General features: G+C 36.1%; 1 protein-coding gene across 1 annotated transcript in view; it reads left to right on the top strand.

The window, feature by feature from the left end:
- Positions 1–10,621: 10,621 nt before the first annotated feature.
- LOC116166256 overlaps positions 10,622–18,960 on the top strand; it is a 74,962-nt gene continuing 66,623 nt past the window's right edge. The window contains exon 1 of the mRNA XM_031481130.1: positions 10,622–10,924. Within this exon, the coding sequence (XP_031336990.1) occupies positions 10,701–10,924 (224 nt within the window). The 5' untranslated portion in view covers positions 10,622–10,700. The remainder of the gene's footprint in view (positions 10,925–18,960) is intronic.

The raw sequence follows: 18,960 nt of genomic DNA, 5'->3' as shown, positions 1-18,960 counted from the left end.
TTGCTCCATCGAGTGATTTTTCGTTCCCGGATCCTCAGATGGATATCTCGACCGCACCCTGCTGGATCAAGTCTTGGTATAGATGGTTTACACTCCCAGTTTCTTAAAGACATCACCTCAAAATCGATCGGAGATGCAGAGAAAAGAGCATTGACTGCCATAATTAAACTTTGCAACTTTATGCTCGACGGTAAAGTACTCCCAGAACTTTTGTCAATATTTTACGGAGCAACATTTTGATTTTAGGTGATAATCTTGAAGCAAAAAACTCGATAAACAAAAATCTCGCGATACGAAAATATCCAATGAAAAGATCTCGAAAGCGTAGCGTATTCGCTCGGAGAACTAGAATCTCGATAAAAATATCAAAAATCATCTATTATTTTCGGCAGACGGAAAGAATGTCGGTCACAGAACACCGATCTACAATCGTTTGGTTTAATATGAAAAACATACGACTGTAGGCCGGCATCAGGTGTTCTGGGACCGGCATTCTTTCCTGGTAAGAATAGTATAGTATAAATGAGAGTATAAAGTTGTGTCCTCTCATGGCCTCCTGTAAGAAATAAATGTAATGTACATTCATTATATGTAATATGTATGTACACTTTTTTGCGTCATAGTAACCCAAACTACGGTCTTCCATTAGACATGAAACCATGGCCACAAAATCTTTAATGAGCAGCACGTAAGAACACAAAATGAGCGCGTAAAAATTGCGCCGGTACAACTCCAAAATACTTGCCTCATTGTAATGGACTTACCTTTTTTCGAAATTGTTCAATAACCTGAGGGAAAGCTAAGTTCCAAGTAAGCTGGGCGGCTTTGTCGCCCATGAGTCACAAATGTGAAAAATCTTGATCGTGACATTTTAACTGAAGCGCTTATAACTTATAGAAACTCAAATCAAAGAATAAAATCTTACAATCTAAGATTTGTTTTATTACAAAACGTTTGTGTTCTTACTTTTTTCTTTTAGTATGTTCATCAATTTTCTGCCTCCATAAGAAAAATGCGTAAATTGTGTGATTTAATAGTAATAGTTTTGTCCCTCAAAATAGAAAGCCATGCAGAAGATAAGTTCTTAGTGATCAAAAATAAAATCGTAAAAATACATGTGAAATGAAACAGTTTATTTATCCTAATTATACGTGTTATAACGCGTTAACACCCAAAGAAAACACCTACAAAGTCTAATTTAAACAATCCACACGAAGATAATCTTAAACAACTTCTTTAAGAAACAAGAAATTTAAAAAAAATGGATATTGACACCTAACCCTTATGATTTATGCTTTCCAGTTGCTACCAGTATTATTTTGTGTTCGGCAATTTTGAACGCTTTGGTGTTTCCCGATGGACCAATCACGTTACCTAAAGCCTCAGCATCTTGATCCCTATTCTTTTAGAAAGCGAAAGGATGCGACGTTCTCGAAAACAGATGCCGAGCAACGGCAATTATGACATAAATTAATAGACCGGTTTTTATAAAGATGTATATCTGAATTACGACAAACCGCATCTCAGAGGATTATCTTGTTAAGTTAATTCCGTTCCTATTAGTTACAGTGGCATAAAAAAACATCGCACATGTGACTCTTTTTATATAAATAAAATGTGAAATGCTCGCGAGTGCGGAATTTTTAACAAAATACCAATTAAATTTAAATTTAATTTAATAATTTACGTTTGTGGGAACCATGGCCATTTTGTTGTTTCTGGAAATTTACTGTTTCCGCTTTTACTGTGATATTTTGTTTTAGTGTTAATGGTGATTCATTTACATTTTTTGTGACGGGACTAGACCGTTGCTTTGGTAATGTACTAAAAATGACAGAATTGGGAGGGCATCTTACAAGTTTCGCTTATATAAACGAGTTTGGTGTGGGTTTCCTAATATATTCGTGCAACTAAAAAACATAAATATAAACGAATTAATGTTAAACGTAAGGACGTTTTTGCGGTTACAACCGAATTTAGCATTGACTGTACCTTTCATCATGAGCATACTTATTTCTGTGTTTTGGGTACAGGAAACAAGACACTATCTTGATGTCTGAAACCATAAAGCACGTCTACGTGTACCAACTTGAGTTATTTATACGTTGGTACGATGTTTCTTTCATTCACTTTTCCAAAATATGAATCGAGTGGTGCGTGATGTGCATTTGAAATAGTGCACTCTGTGAATACAGATGATTTTGTAGCCAATCTAAAGCGTATATAATTAAAATTGCATTTTACAATTCAAAGGTATGATACGAGCTTGGGGAATTGCCATTTTTGTACAGTTTTATAACGCAGGTCCTTTAATGCTTCGTTAATTTATTCCAAAAAGTTTAAATAAACTTTTTCATTTGCCCCACAGAGAGAAAAATACAATTCAGGTATTAATACCCCATGGTAAGGTCAGATTTTCTTGTTTCACTTAAACTAATCTTAGGTAAAGGTACCCAACCTCCTGCGTAGCCATTTGATCTCATGGAAATTACATCTGTTAGTGTTAGATAGAGTTAATGGTAACGTTAAACATACTTAAACATAACTAGTCATAGAAATACAAATATTTGGTGCACTGCAAAAGTTTCAACCTCCCCACGATTGCTATATGCAAGTAAGTGTGCATTTTCTAAAAAATTAAGTAAGTTTTTAGAGTGCAGTTTTAGGGTTGCTTATAGATCATTTAAACATAATCGATGAAATAAACAAATACAATTGGACCACTACAAAACTTACAACCCCTGCAATCGAGGATTTCTATGCATATAAGTGAAAATTTTCCAAAAAATTGCATAAGTTTAGAACGAGAATAAAAATTATTTTTAGAGGGTAGTTTTAGGGTTACTTATAGATCATTTAAACATAATCGATGAAATAAACAAAAACATTTGGACCACTACAAAAGTTACACCCCCCGCAATGCACCACTGCTATGCATGTAAGTGCAAATTTTCTACCTAAGTTTAAAATGAAAACGAAATTCATTCCTAGAGGGCAGTTTCGGGGTTGCTTATAGATCATTCAAACATAATCGATCAAATAAACAAAAACATTTGGACCACTACAAAAGTTACAACCCCCGCAATGCACGATTGCTATGCATGTAAGTGTAAATTTTCTAAAAAAAATACGTAAATCTACAACGAGAACGAAATTTATTTTTAGAAGGCAGTTGCGGGGTTGTTTATACATCATTTAAACAGAATCGATCAAACAAACCAAAATATTCGATGCACTGCAAAAGTTTCAACCCTCCCAATTAACGATTGCTATGCATGTAAGTGCAAATTTTCTAAAAATCTACGTAGGTTTAAAATGAGAACGAAATTCATTCCTAGAGGGCAGTTTCGGGGTTGCTTAGAGATCATTAAAACATAATCGATCAAATAAACAAATACATTTGGACCACTACAAAAGTTACAACCCCCGCAATGCACCATTGCTAACAATGTAAGTGCAAATTTTCTAAAAATCTACGTAAGTTTCAAATGAGAACGAAATTCATTCCTAGAGGGCAGTTTCGGGGTTGCTTATAGATCATTCAAACATAATCGATCAAATAAACAAAAACATTTGGACCACTACAAAAGTTACAACCCCCGCAATGCACGATTGCTATGCATGTAAGTGTAAATTTTCTAAAAAAAATACGTAAATTTACAACGAGAACGAAATTTATTTTTAGAGGGCAGTTGCGGGGTTGTTTATACATCATTTAAACAGAATCGATCAAAGAAACCAAAATATTCGATGCACTGCAAAAGTTTCAACCCTCCTAATTAACGATTGCTATGCATGTAAGTGAAAATTTTCTAAAAATCTACGTAGGTTTAAAATGAGAACGAAATTCATTCCTAGAGGGCAGTTTCGGGGTTGCTTAGAGATCATTTAAACATAATCGATCAAATAAACAAATACATTTGGACCACTACAAAAGTTACAACCCCCGCAATCGAGGATTACTATATGCATTAAGTGTACGTTGATTTATTTTTAGTGGTCGGTTACAGATTTTTTGAACATCACCTGCCAAAATATGCACTACAAAAGTAGCAACCCCTGCAATTGACAATTGCTCCACATATCAGAATGAAAAAAAGTAGTCACTTTAAACAGGCTGAGAGCCGACTATTACAACCTCGCATCTTCTCTGGCTAAAGTCAAAATAGTCGACAATCCACTTTGTAACACATGCCATGAAGGCGAAAATATAAATCATGGAAATGCCCTAGATTTAATAGTCAGCGTAATACCTTATTCAAAAAACTAAATAGATGGCGACGCCAGGCATATGTCAAAGTTTCAAGTTTCAACTACCGCCATGCATAGATACTTTTATTTGTAACCTGCTCTCAACATTATGTATCATAATTTTAAAATTTTTGAAAGAATGTAATTTGAAAATTTAATAAGTATACCTACAATAATATTGGACTCTAATTGTAAAGGCTTTGTATCATACAGTATTTATTTTTGTAGTGCGCCTCGTATTCTAATCAGACCGAATTTCAAGTTGCGTGCATGCGTTGGGGACTGCGTCAGCATATTAAGGGTATTCTGTGTGAATCGCTAGTTGTGTCCTAATTTAATTATTGTGATGTTCTCTATGGCCCCTGCTTAGATGCTACACTGACAAGTACCGTAGTTACAAAAAAAAACTCACGTCTGTACCCGATTTATGGTGCCTATATGAACACATCTCCCATAAACTTTGTTCCATAAAATAGTATCTGGTAAAGCACTACGTAGGAACGTGTACGATAAAATTGTATTCAGTCCCAATATAAGATTCTGTGCATTAATCACTCCGCCATTACTAAATCATCACTGTATCAACGATTATTGCCAATATATGCAGTTCGTTGCCAAATAAATGTAAAAGAAAGTACTATCCGTTCAATACTGAAAGGAAACGGGAAACGCCTTTTTCTCAGTGGCGATGATTGTTGTTCACCACGATTACAGAATATCATATACAAAAAATACCCCGAAAAAGAGAGCGAGGGTGAAAAGAGTACCTATCGCCAAAAAAAATGAGGTCAGGGAGATTATTTAATTTTTTTAACTTCGGTTTTTTGTGCATTAATCATCACTTCTATCACCCTTGAAAAGTACGTACAGTTACGAATGAGTACCTATGTTAAAACAAAAGTTGAATAAATTAAACAAATATATAAAACGAGCTCTTGGGTATGGCTATAGCATGTGGAAAACCAAATTTTAAACCTGATGTTAGTTTTGCTTTTATTTAAAGTGTATATGTATGAAATTTCATTTAATTGCTTCCATAAATAAGAAAGTTGACACTGCACATCCTACACAAAACCAAATTTGGAAAATGGCGCTACATTTGCTTTTATTGCAAGTGGCTATGTATCAAATTTCATTTAAATCCCTCCAGACTGCGCATGCGCGAAACCAAATTTTGAAACTACCATTATATTTGCGTTTATTCCAAATGCCTATGTATAAAATTTCATATAAATACCTTCATAAATAAGAAAGTTTGCAATTCGGTATACCTATATATGGTCGAGATGCGAAGAGGGCACTGTCGATTAGGCTCAACTTTTGGAATTGTGTTTTGTATTGCTAAAGCTATGCGTATATTGAATTTCATGTAGTTCGGTTCATAACTAACGGAGATGTCAAAAGGGCCTACTTTATATTTTGGTCTACATTACCAATTCGCGAACTCCGATCTACAAATTTGATAAAGAATCCGCCTGCAAAATTTCATCGTAATCGGTCCATTCGTTTATCAGTTATCGTGCTAACGGACGGACAGACTCGCAAAATTATAAACTCGCTAGGAGCTCGTTAGCAAGCTGTGGGCAGAGGTGATAACCAGGGCGGCAGGTGATTGGACGTATTTCTACAGCTGATTTGAAAAAGAATATCATTCCACATGCTAGGTCCACAAGCAGCGCCCAGTGGTACCCCAGGACGTAAACCTTAAGATGATTTAACAAATACCATGGAAGATATTTATGAGTAGGTAGGTACATGGAATCTAATAGCGAGTATGGGTGAACAATAGGACCAGGGAGTCTTTTTCGCTATGTGGAACAGACGTCGACTGGTCATCGTGTTTCATTCATCCGATATCCCTGACTACAGAGATTTGGGAGGCGGGCTGCTCAGATTTACTTTAAATATAATTAAACTACACGTGTACAAGTGTCGAATTCGAACGAACTAGTATATCCTCCATTGGCACCCTGCGCCCACCACTCATTCCATGGGATTGTTTGATATGATGTCGTTTATTGTGTTTTATTTTGATTTTTGAATTGACTAATTGGAGATTTAACGGCGCCCAGGGCACGTGCTCCACCGACCGCCCTAGATACGTCTCTGGTCCCTATGGCAAATATGAACTAAAGGAAGTATTAATAATTTTGAACCAATACCTATAGAAAAAGTTCTCTCCATTTGATCATTTGATAATCACCGTGTTAGGACAAATAATCCTGATCTTAATTTAAACAAATGCAAAAGCTCTCAATTTTAATGTATCTACCTTACTTTTGTTTTATTTAATTTTCATAAAGATGCTATATGGCGGAAATAAAATAATATTTTTGTTTGACTTATATGAAATTTATTCTATATTTATACGTATTCTTTTCACAACCAAACGAATGCATACATTGCCGCTTCATTTTTGTCACAAACGTTCGAACATGTCAATTTTAGTTTTGTGGGGGACATCCCAAACAATTTAAATGGAAAGGGATGGTAAACGTTAAGCTGCGTATACATTATCCGAACCGAACACATAATGTAATGCTCGTTCACTTTTGACAGAACGAGCACGAATACATCATTGCGTATTCGTTTTGTGCTCCGATCAATTCGGGCGCGTTACGAACACGGAGAAGTAGTAAAAAATGTCCCAACTGTGCGAGTGAATCCCTTTGTGTTCGTCACAAAAACCGACTTTTGGTGGATCGGACGAGCACGTTGCGAATCTGCTCGCTTCGTGCTCGAGGTGCCGTCTCAACTACACGAATTAGTTACATTACACGTTCGGTTCGGATAATGGATGTGCAGCTTTAGATATAGTTGGAAAGGGATGTTCATTCTGTTCTCAGCACTGTTTTTATTTTGCAAATCCGATCAGTACTACTCAATTTAAATCGATTTGTAAAGCTCCTTTCACACGATCCGTTTTTTAACGGACCGGTAAACTGACGGACCGGTGAAATTACCGGATACTGTAGAAACACACTAAGTTGTATTTGAGCATTCACACGTATCAACGTCCGTTAAAAAATCGGTCCGGTATCGGCGCAGCAACGAATGGGTTTCTACTCGATCCGTCACCGGACCGGTGAAAAAAACGGATGGCTATTAGAAACACATGAAGGCTTATGGACTCGTTCACACTTGTCCGTATTACTTTGCTCCGGTAGGAAATTTATATGCAATTTGCTGCAGTCGTTCACTTGTGTTGTACACTTGATTTAAGCAGTTAATTCACGATTCATATAAAGTAGAATAAATGTTTTTGATATTTGTCGAGTGAACCGCAATTCTTTGCAGATCTTTGAATTGGTAGTTTATGATCACCTCCTCATGTATGTTAATTGGACCAGATAGACACTCCAAATCACTATTTAAATGAAATTTGATACATAACCATAAAATTTATTTATGGATGCACCCAACTGCTTACTACCACTGTTCAACTAGATCTAAAAACAAATTCATTGGAAACGTGTAAATGGTTATCCGTTTTGCGCCCGGTGATTTCACCGGTCCCTCAGTTTACCGGTCTGATAAAAAAACGGATCGTGTAAAAGGGCTCTTAAATGTTTATCAAGTGGGCGGTGAAATAATTGACAGAAAATAGCATCTGAATCAAGTGCAATAAGCGCATAAGCAAGGAAGCAAGCAATCTGCATTCACAACAGCAGCTCTGTTCAATAAAGAACACCCAGATGAGCATGTTTAACATTCGTACGTCAAAGTTTAATCAAAATTATGCAGACATTGAACAAAATTTAGCAGTGGAGGTAGCAGTTCTGGGACACGTTGCGATGGAGCCTACATTAAGCACAAGAAAACTTGCTACTGCATCAGGAGTCTCGCGATCAAGTGTTAACGCATTTTAAAGAAAATTCAAAGTTGGTTCCCCCTAGATATCACTATTAGAATTAGACACATGACAATCTATTATTACCAACCCTTAAAATTTCTTGTTTTCCAGGAAATTCAAACTGTTCTACTGAATCACACGCGTATTTCAGAATGGTTGCATACCCTAGAATTCCTATAAACAACAGACTGATGGCCCTCTCTACATCAACTGAAGAAGAGTATAATGGCGCAATGGCATCGGCGATTCAGGAGACTGGCTTCGGCAGCTACAGACAGAACCGGGCCAAGATCCGGCCAATGCATTAGTCACTTATAATGATAACAAAGTGCTATTAGACTAGCGTCTATAGATTGTTATTAACCCTCGCGTGACCAAGCGGGGTGAGTTACCACAAAGGTCTTTTTTTTAGCATAATTTGGTTTTATTTTCACGTATACGATGCATTAGCTAGTGCGATAAAATCACGGTGTACGATAGCAAAAAGTCGAGAGTTAATTTTATAATTTGCTTCAGTTTATGAAAGACGAGTCTACGAATGGCGTGGCAATTCTCCACTAGGATGCGTGTTGGAACGTCGCTGTAAGGCGTTGGGAGTTTGGGAGTTACCAAAAACTTGGTATTAGGTACAAGTTCAGAAAGCAGGAAAGGAAATTCAAAGAATTTTTCAGGAGACACATCCACAATATCACCAATCCACAAACAACAACCTACACTAGACCGACTGCTAGTTTCCTTGAAAGAGGATGCGGTGTATCAAGGAAGTAATGCTTTTCTCTTGCGAGTTTACTACGAAAAATTGGTTTTAGCTTAAGTGTAGTTATTAGTCAGCATTATTTTTTTTAACAATACCTACGTGCATCATTGTATACCATATGGTCCTTTTAATAACGCAACATATCTGTTTTGGATGCACTTTACAAACATTTTGTAAAAAAAAATTTAATTCAGTAAAATTCATTTTAGAAAAAAAAATATTTAGTAATTATTATTATTCAGTTTATCGCCTCAAACTTATTTTCTAACTATAAGGGCCATATGGTTTCAATTTCAAATGTGAGTTTCAAATGCCAGAAATATGATATTTAGATGAAACCTACATCAATTGAAACCATACTTCACCTTCTTCTTGGTTAGACGGAACTTTGGCGGAATTACATCCACCAATAGGGAAAGGTCCACCTTTAGTGATTTTACTTCTGTACCCATAGGTATAGGTATGGAAAGACTTATGGAAGATGAGTTTTTTGGTAAGGACAGTGTGCATCCCTTCCCATAGGTATGCCATATGCACGATATACATGTAGTCCGTATAGTTTCGAAGACGTGTTCTGTAAAAGAGGAAGTAGAGACGTGCCCCTTCCTTTAACGATAAGTAAATGCAGTTCAAGCGAAATCCACGTTGTTCGCAAAGTACGAAGTATAGAAGATCCGTTCGGTGGACAAGGCGGTTCGATAAGCGATTTAGCTGTACCACTGTGCGTTCGGTGGAAACGCGATGGAATAATGAGTAGAGAGCATAGACATTACCTATGTGTTTCACTTTAAGATACGTAAATGCAACAACGTTCGGTTAGTACATATACAGGCGAGCGATCGGGACATGCATTCGTGAAGAGGCGGCGGTATCCCTTCCCCACGATATATTGGTATACCTACACAAGTGCGATCTGTGTGAGGCTTAAGTATATGCGTTTCCATCCAAGATCCGCAATGCGTGAACTATACGCATAGGGAAGTGGGTGTATACAGTAAAACCGAAAATGTATAACATTTCGTCGCACATTCGTTACTTGCATAGGTCACTGCAAAAATGAGCATTAATGGTCAGTTCTCGTCTTCGAGGCCTAGACTATTACGTGTAAGAGGGGTTGTTAACGCCGCGATCTATATCCACTTAGCATCGTAGGTACCTATTTATTAATGCGTAAAATATGATTATGAATGTCTATCATTTAGAAAGGAAGCACTTTACGGAGCGACACTGCAGGGGTGGAAAAGGGACGCTGTCTTTCTCTTTATGCGTTCCAAATCACACACGGCATGAAAATTTTACAGAACTTATATTATTGAAAAACATATATAATAAATTGACTTGAATCTAAGTATATATAATTATCCTGTGTCAAGGAATAATTATGGGGTTGTAGAATATGAGATGAAATTAACTTCATTGTGTAAGGTGACACTTGCACACTGAACTTGCTTTTTTAACGCGATCGATCGCATGAGTGCTAACGTAGTGGTAGCGTGGCACTATATAGGGTTGTAGAAGATAGGTGAAGTGTAACTTGGCGCATATATTGTAAACTTTCGGCACCGCTTCAATGTTGTTATGACGTATCAGAAAGCGACGTGCAGGTGGTTGCCGCCTTGAGTGGGAGTAGAGCAAACTAGTGCCGTGGGAAGTGCCTAGCTTTATGCCGCCTGTCGGATCACGTGGTTTTGGGGGCACGCCGCGACGCTACAACTCCGCCTCCGGTAGATTCTTCAGTCATTCAGCATACTGACGATCAATGGCCGAGTATCCGTGCTCGCCGTCACACGTGCACGCCGCGGGTGAAATGTTATGGTGAAGTGAAGTGGTTGTTAATACATGCACCCGAGTGTGTCCCGCGGCTTCGAACTGGATCATCCGGGAGGATTTGCGTCCTCGCCCTGGGCGGCAGTTCTGGGCCATCATCACTCGGCGGCCGCTGCGGCAGCCGCGGCTGCCGCCGGCGGAATGATGCAAACTACCGAACACCATGGATATGGAACGGCGCATCACCCTGCAGCCCCCATGGACCTGCATATGCCCCAAGCGTTTCCTTATTACCGGTAAGTCGCAACATTGCCACTTGTTGCTCATTTGCATGGGGGACTGCCACGTGATATTGCCGTTGGACACGTGCTGTCTTAGGGAATTTAAATGCTTCGGATTATCCGAAACCTTAATTGATTACCCCACAACCCACTATATAGTTGACCATATATCATGCAACATGCAACAACTACCACCGGGCACAAATTCATAGCTAAGCCATAAACTATATGGAAATAAAGATACTAGATGCTACGTACACGTGTAATTGAATCGCATGTCGTGGCGGCCCTTGTCATACTGCGGGATGCCAACTCCTGCGGTTCCGAACCCCATCCGTTTAAGTTAGATCATATATTTTAACCGCTGCTTACCACACTGGGTGCTAATATACCCAGCATGAACAACATATTCGCAGTATATTATTTTACCGAAGCTTACATACTCCAATGATCATGTTTCAAAATATGTCAACTGTAATACATCCCCAATTATGAAAATGTCTGCATATTTTAAAACAGATCCCGGTAGGTAGATATAAATTATATCGACCTGTCCTCCGTATGTGATTTCTCACGTATGCAAATGAATCTCTCAGATTTCCAATACGTTAACATTTGAAAAAGAAAGAAAGAACAGAAACAGGTAGGTTCCAATAAATCACCAAAGCGCGACCAATTAACATTTTTGAAATCTTTATCCATTTAATAAAGTCGCAATGTAAACATATCATGTTTTAAAAATTAGTGCAATGTATAGTGTTTACTAATTAATTATAGTATTTAAATTTAAAATAGACTTTAATCGCTAAATTATACACGCAACCTGAATATTTTACCGCACGGATAAATTTTCGACTGTCACAAGAACTGTTGATTGACACTGATTACATGGTATGATGATGGGTTGTCATTAACATCAATAATGCCTGTTATACAAAGCAAAATTGATATAACGATCCGGCATTGAATTTTCAAATTTCATCGTCAGGATACTGTCAACCGTCTACTTTACATAGTTTTATGGAATTGACTAGTGTTATTCAAGGTGTCTAATTCGCATCTTTAACATTACAAGTTCACATGTTGAAATTGAGTGTGATCGGAAAACAAGAGAAGAGATTTGTTTTGACACAGCACACGTATTTCGCGAAGTGTTAATACGAAAAGAGTTAGATTATACCAAACGATGATGGCAGCGTTTAACAGACACCAGGCGGGCCCAAAATTAAACAATTTCCTCTGTAAGCTCCTACTAACTATACCAAACGGTTTTCTGTTCAGTTGTCAGTATCGTTTGGCTCAATAATGAACAATCCGTCAAGCCGAACCGGTTTCTTTTAATTAATTGGACAAGCTGTAATTATTTAAAATATCATAAATATATAGCAACTAAATAGTGAACTATAGACCAGAAAGATATGAGTGAATTTTTATCAAAATTGTCTGTTTGGACAATAACGTGGATGTAACTGCAATTCAACAAACTCATTCCCAATTGTGTATTTGAAAGAAGCAATGCCCTAATTGTAATTAAAATTCATAAGGTAGGTACTATTTCTGATTTTGAATTACTTGAACAAATTCAATATATCTAAATTTTTATTACCCTGCGTCTCGTCACAATTTTTGGGAATATTCAGTGGAAAATCTTTAGCTATAGACACTAGACAGAACTTTAGCTTTTGATTGGAAACTATTCTGCTATAGGTGAAAAAGTAACACAATCCCATCATTACTAGGTCACAATTCATTTCAAATCAAACGTACCTATATTACTGTATAGTCAGCGTAAACCTGTAATTGAACTAAAAGTACCCATTCGTTGGAAAGTCGTCGTTAAAATTTTGAAATAACCATATCAATTGGAAATATTTCACTGAATAAATTGATATAGTGACATTCGTTGGGTCCCTCCAATTTACTCTAATTATGGCATCGGCGAAAGTATACAGTAAATTATACACCTTGATGATTGCAAGGGCCTCGTCGTAGAACTCAAGGCACTTTGCCTTTAACTTTCTTTGGTTGCGTTTTTGGCGTTGTGTTTGTTAATGAGAAAGTGTTTAGAATTCGTCTTTTCACCATCTGAGTTAACGTAGTGACATATGGCAACCCTCCCCGATTCCATACGCGAAATAAAGTGGGACGGATTGGATAAATATCACAACTGTAATTCACGCTATATTCTGCACCGATACTGATACGATTTCTGATACCTATAGGAATATTGCAATTGACGTACACAGACGGACGAACGGACAGAAATCATGAACGAGCTTTGCGTTAATAATTATAATTATATGACCACTTAAAACAAAATAATTTTAATATTGAATTTTGAAATTATAGGAAGGGGAGGGTCAACTACACACAGCCTTCGATGTTGTTCCGAAAAGATGATCAATTGTTCCTGATTAGTTATTAAAATAGTTCCGTGAAAAGACAATGATCTTGTCAAACGTAACTACTGAAGCAGAAACTTCCATAATATTAACTACATATGTAGATGTATTAAATAGGTACCTACCTATAGATTTTACAGCAAAATCTTAGGTAGGTATAATAAATAGTTGAGTATCTTGTATAAAAGGTGATCGGAAACTCCAGCCATTACTCCAAAATTCTACCAAACAATGATCGCAACAATATTTCTTATTCAAATCTTCAAATTTAAGAAAATCGCGTGAAATATATACATTATAAACCATTTTTATATTTTAGTGTTAACGTAAAACTTCATTATATAAAGTTTCAGTGTCTGAAGGTTCATCAGAGACCTACTACAGAACTTTAAAATTCCACCAAAAATACCATCCCCAACGACAAAGGTTAAAGAACGTTTTCTATTATTTTTAAGCAAAAAATCCATTAAAAAAACTTATTTGTATACCTCGTGAACTAAAATGTCACTGTTTCTCCTCATAAAACGCCCTATTTACAAAAATTTAGTGATTATACGAAACTAATCAGAACTAAAAATTGTTGAATACTTTCAATAGTGTTTCAAATATTAAAAAATCCTCTTAACTTGTTGAACATTAGATTACGGAAAGTTTCAGAACTGCCGAGGATCTACGTCGAACTCTATAGTCGAAGCTGAAGTGGTCCTTTTGTACTTGAAATATAAAGAAACTCTCTTAAATTTTTGTATTATAAGGTTTACCACATATAACTCCATCACAGTTTTAGAATTATTGTAAGGGACGGTCCATAAAAATGTTTTCGTGTTGCGAAGAGTAAAAATCGTTCACAGCTTTCTATCTATATGTCGCTAGTCGAAACCTTATTCCGGAACTATAATCAGAATGTTTACTAAAAAATGGACCTAAGTATTCGTTTGGCTCTTGGGAAATCGAAAAAGCCTCAATATCTTTATTATCAGATTTGCCCCATAACTGCATTATGGACGAAAATTGTATCACAGTCTCGAATTAATTGACACTTGGCATTTCAAAAATCCCTTTAGCGTATTTTCTAAAATATAGAAGGGTTTTATTTGTTTGTTCAAAAAAGTGCAGCAAGAACAGATACTCGTATATGTACCTAACTAATTATTACGCGGAGTAGATTTTACAATTTTGCCTTTTAATTTACACCTACCGTCTGTACCCTTATTAGATCCTTGCTAAAATTGTAATCTTAAGACTAAGTCATATAATAGTTTCACAATTAAAGTATACCTACTCCTCAACTGCTTGATTCCCGACATACCTAGATCATTTAGACAGAGAGAACTAGCAAAAAAAGTTTAGTAAAAGGTTGCAAGTCCTATCCATGAACGCCCTGGAGTGAAATTTTGAGTTTTCAAGTTCTGTATAAAGTACAAAGGCACTGGAACTTTTTATAATGAAGTTTTGCGTTTAACCCTAATAAATCAAAACGGTTCATAAAATTTAATATTTTACGCGTTTTCATAATCATGTAGTAAAGTCCTACTGAAAATCGACTTCATGAATACTTTTACTATTGTTAATCGGAAGTAAATGTTGGGAAAAGTTTTAAAAATTTTACCACAAGATTACCACTTTTTGAATCAATGTTACCGTGTTCCTCCCAATCTTTATTATGGGTCTTTCTTCTCAAAGAGGTGTTCAACAAGGGGATCCTGCCATACTTAGATGACGGTGCTTTTAACTGGTTCTAGAAGATCCCACATCCATTATTAAGAAATCTACAGAGCTTGTATTGTAACCCAATTTTAGCAAATGTGTATTGTGTCTCCTTTGTGCTGAAGATGATTGTACGTCCATCTCACAAGTTTTCTGGCAATTTAAATCAGTTGCGCTTGGAATTAAATTGATAAAGTCAACTAACACAGTCTGCTTGGATGCCCTCTCCATGATCAGGGAATATCTTCAGCTAGTGGAAAACGTAGTCCCGAACTGACTTTTATTTAACTCGAGTATCGTTTTCAATGCCAAAAATGATTCATCTTTTAAGATCAGCAGTTTTATGATTCCATCGTTCAAGCCTCACTTACGAGTAACTTTCCCAGTTATATATGGAGGCCTTGGCATCAGAGATGTGACTACACTCTGCTTTCCTCATTTTCTCCCAGGTATCTTGCAATTTTACGCACGAGTTAACTTCAGCCATTCTTCCCCCCTACATCGAACCATCAAATGACCCAGTTCTTGATGAAGGTTTATTACATTGGACTTCATTAACAAAGGCCGGCCCTTTCGACTCTCTTCAGCTGGCCTTCGCCAATCACAATGGGATGCTGTTGTCAATACTACCAATCTCCATTGTTGTTCAGTTCATCTCCTTCAGCAATGGACCAAGCACGTCTCCTAGCGCTAGTTCAGATAATCTTTTTGATTTCATACCTCTTGCCTTTGAAACTTTTGGATGGGGAGCCGCTGCCAAACAGTTTATTGGTGAAGTTGGTGTTAAAATTATTTCATTTGACGAATCAGCATAGCGATCCAAAGAGGAAATGCTGCATCTGTGTTAAGGATCTTACCACGTCTTACTGACTTTAAATAATATACTAATTATTGAGTAACTATAGTCAATATATTTTTTTTTCAGAACATATGACGAGGTGTTTTGCATTGATCTTTCACGGAACTATTTAATGGCTTATCATGAACTTTAATTGATGATTTTCTAGAACTCTAAAAAAAGTTCACTTGTCACGCAATTGCGACTGGGTGAATTTGACCCTCAGAACTCTCTTTAAAAACTGTAGAACTTGTTTTTCGACATTTTTTTTTCAATTCTCCTCATGCTCTTCTTAAGCCTATCTCCTCAATTTCTTAAACTACCCTCTATGTCCCTCGCGTAAGTTCTTTTGCAGTTCTCTACAAGGCTGTGTTAAAAAAACTACCAGAGGAATTTTGAGCTTTTGCACATGTAAAAGCAAAGAGGAAATGGGGAGCCTGTCGCCAGGCAGTGTCCACGATTATGTTGCGATTATAACGAAGAGTGTGAGTGGATGTAAATTTAGGTACATTTTAGTTTGTGGTTAATTACTATAAGGAATGGATTAAAAGGCAGGGAAGTCTAGAATTGCAAATGTGATGCATTTTTACATGGTTAACCGCTGGTCATTATTCTAGGTACGTATACATTATGCGAAATTTGAATAATACGAATAATCTAAATAAGATGCATCCAAAGCAATTCCAGCTTTACAAACACTTAAAAACCGAAGTATTCAAGGACCAAAAGAATTCAAGAAAGTAACCTGAAGAATTCGTAGTACCAAAAGTAATCGAAGCCTTTTTTTTAAAACGTTGAGAATTGGGGGTGTATGTGCTAATAAAACTCTGTGTTGTCTTCCCCAAAATTTATATTTTCTCTTCTGGTGTGAATATGATTATCACAAGTATAATAAGGTGTAATTGTTTGTCAGCAATCACAAGCAATTACACCTTATCTGCAATAATCATTCACACCAGCAGAGAAAATATAAATTTTGGGGAAGACAACACTGAGTTATTTATTACTTTTTTGAAAAACCTAAAAAATCTGAAGAAAATCAGACGAATCCAGCAGAATTAAAAAGAATTAAATTCGAAGAATTCGTAGGTAGCATCCGAACGTTTTTAAAGATTTTATTTTACGACAGAAATTCAACTCCCCCCCACACACTATATTTCAATTTTCAAGTCAGGTCGATGATGAAATAGCAGTAATGTGTTAAATAGAGCAAGTTCATTGTCAATTGCTTTCGTCCAAAACGATTGGTTTACGGCGATTCATCACAAAAAAAGGTCATTAGATTTATCACATCTTTGTAAAAATGCTAATAAACCTACCTCACTGTATAATGATCAGCTTCCTAACCAGCTCCGAGACATTTTATCCACGTGCTTGCGTATAATGATTGATTGCGGAGAAACACTGTTTCATATACTGAATTAAATATTAGGTTTTGCAATAATTTGTAGTACTGCCTTAATTTATAAACAAATTTGTGTATTGTTAGAAAAGCAGTTGTGGAAAGCACACGTAAACGAGATGGAATATAAATAAAGTAGTTCGTTTGTTTGCTGTAGTCAAATATTGTCAATGAAATAAAAAGGACACCTGTTTCAACTAAGTGATGTGGATTCAAGGAAGATGCCACTGATCGATATACCAATGTTGACCATACCTTTTTACTTTTATAAAGGACATTACGTTAAATGAACAGTTATTGACCAGATGCCATTATTTTGAACTAAAAGCCACTTATACGCCACATTCTTCATAATTACCATTTAGTATACGCTACTATTTATACATACTCCAATTTAAACTTGACGTAACTTAAGATGCAAGCAAAAAGAGCGTAGATTTATAGATTTAAATTGATTTAGTCAAAAACCGAAAACCGTAATTACAAGTTGAAATTGTGTAAGCCTTCGCATCTTTCAAGTGTACCCACCTATTAGATTAAAATTAATTTCTTCGGAATTGAAGGAACCTATACTTTACAAGACTTTTATAATTAAAGGTCTTTAAATTCTTTAAGGAAAATTTATTTGTTTGACAAACAAGAATTAATGAACTATTTAGAAGAATTTCCACTGCATAACACATTCATCATCAACGCTAATTTTAAGTGGGAAGTTCTAATTCATCTCACTTTCTATAGTAGCTTGTGAAATCAATTTTTAAAATTCTGTACCTGATTGATCTGCAAAACGGTACTGATAGATAGGTAATCTTCTGATTATGTGGAGTGACCCATAAAAAGAAACTCGTTTCCGGTCGAATTCACCCAGGCTCGCGTTTCTATGATGCTAACATCTGGATTATTTGTTTCCTATGGCGCAATCAACTTTCAAAATTTAACTTTAAAGGGCGGTTGCGGGGTTAGTTGTAGATTATTTAAACATGCGTAATCTGTCACAGAAATAAAAATATTTTGCAATTCACGATTGATATACATGTGACAATTTTATAGAATATCACGTAAGTTTAAAAATGCCCTAAAAAGGGAGGGAAATTATTATAATTGTAGGGTTGGCTATTGGTTATTTAAACATAATATAAATAATAATAAAAATATTTGGGGTACTACGAAAGTTATAACCCCTGCATATGCGTGTAAGTGTAAATTTTCCGGAAAATTAAGTTTAAAACGAAAAAGAAATTTATATTTAGAAGGTATAGTTAGAGGGTTAAAGATTCTTAAAAAATAAACATTTATCCTTAGCGGGCAGTTGCAGGGTTGGTGCTCAAGATTCTTTCAGTATAAGCTATTAAAGAAACACAAATATTTAGTGTACTATAACAATTACAACCCCCACAACTTCGCCTGCAACCGAGAATTGCTATACGTGTAAAAGTGAATTATCCAGAAAATTAGGTAAGTTTAGAACAAGAAAAAAAATTTTTTTTTGATGGCCCTTCTAGGGGTGGTTAATGGTTATAGATTATTTAAACATAATATATCGGAGAAATAAAAATATTTGGTGTTATACAAAAGTTACCATCACCACCTGCAATGGGTGCTACAAGTGTGACTTTTATTATTAAATTACTAAGTTTAAAACACGAAGGAAATTTAGTTCTAGAGAGCAGTTACAGGGGGTTCTGTACACATGTATTTGTAA

Source organism: Photinus pyralis, unplaced genomic scaffold (assembly GCF_008802855.1).
Source record: "Photinus pyralis isolate 1611_PpyrPB1 unplaced genomic scaffold, Ppyr1.3 Ppyr1.4_LG3a, whole genome shotgun sequence".
Lineage (NCBI taxonomy): Eukaryota > Metazoa > Arthropoda > Insecta > Coleoptera > Lampyridae > Photinus > Photinus pyralis.
The sequence above is the reverse complement of the archived record's forward strand: the minus strand, read 5'-3'. Positions and strand labels throughout refer to the sequence as shown.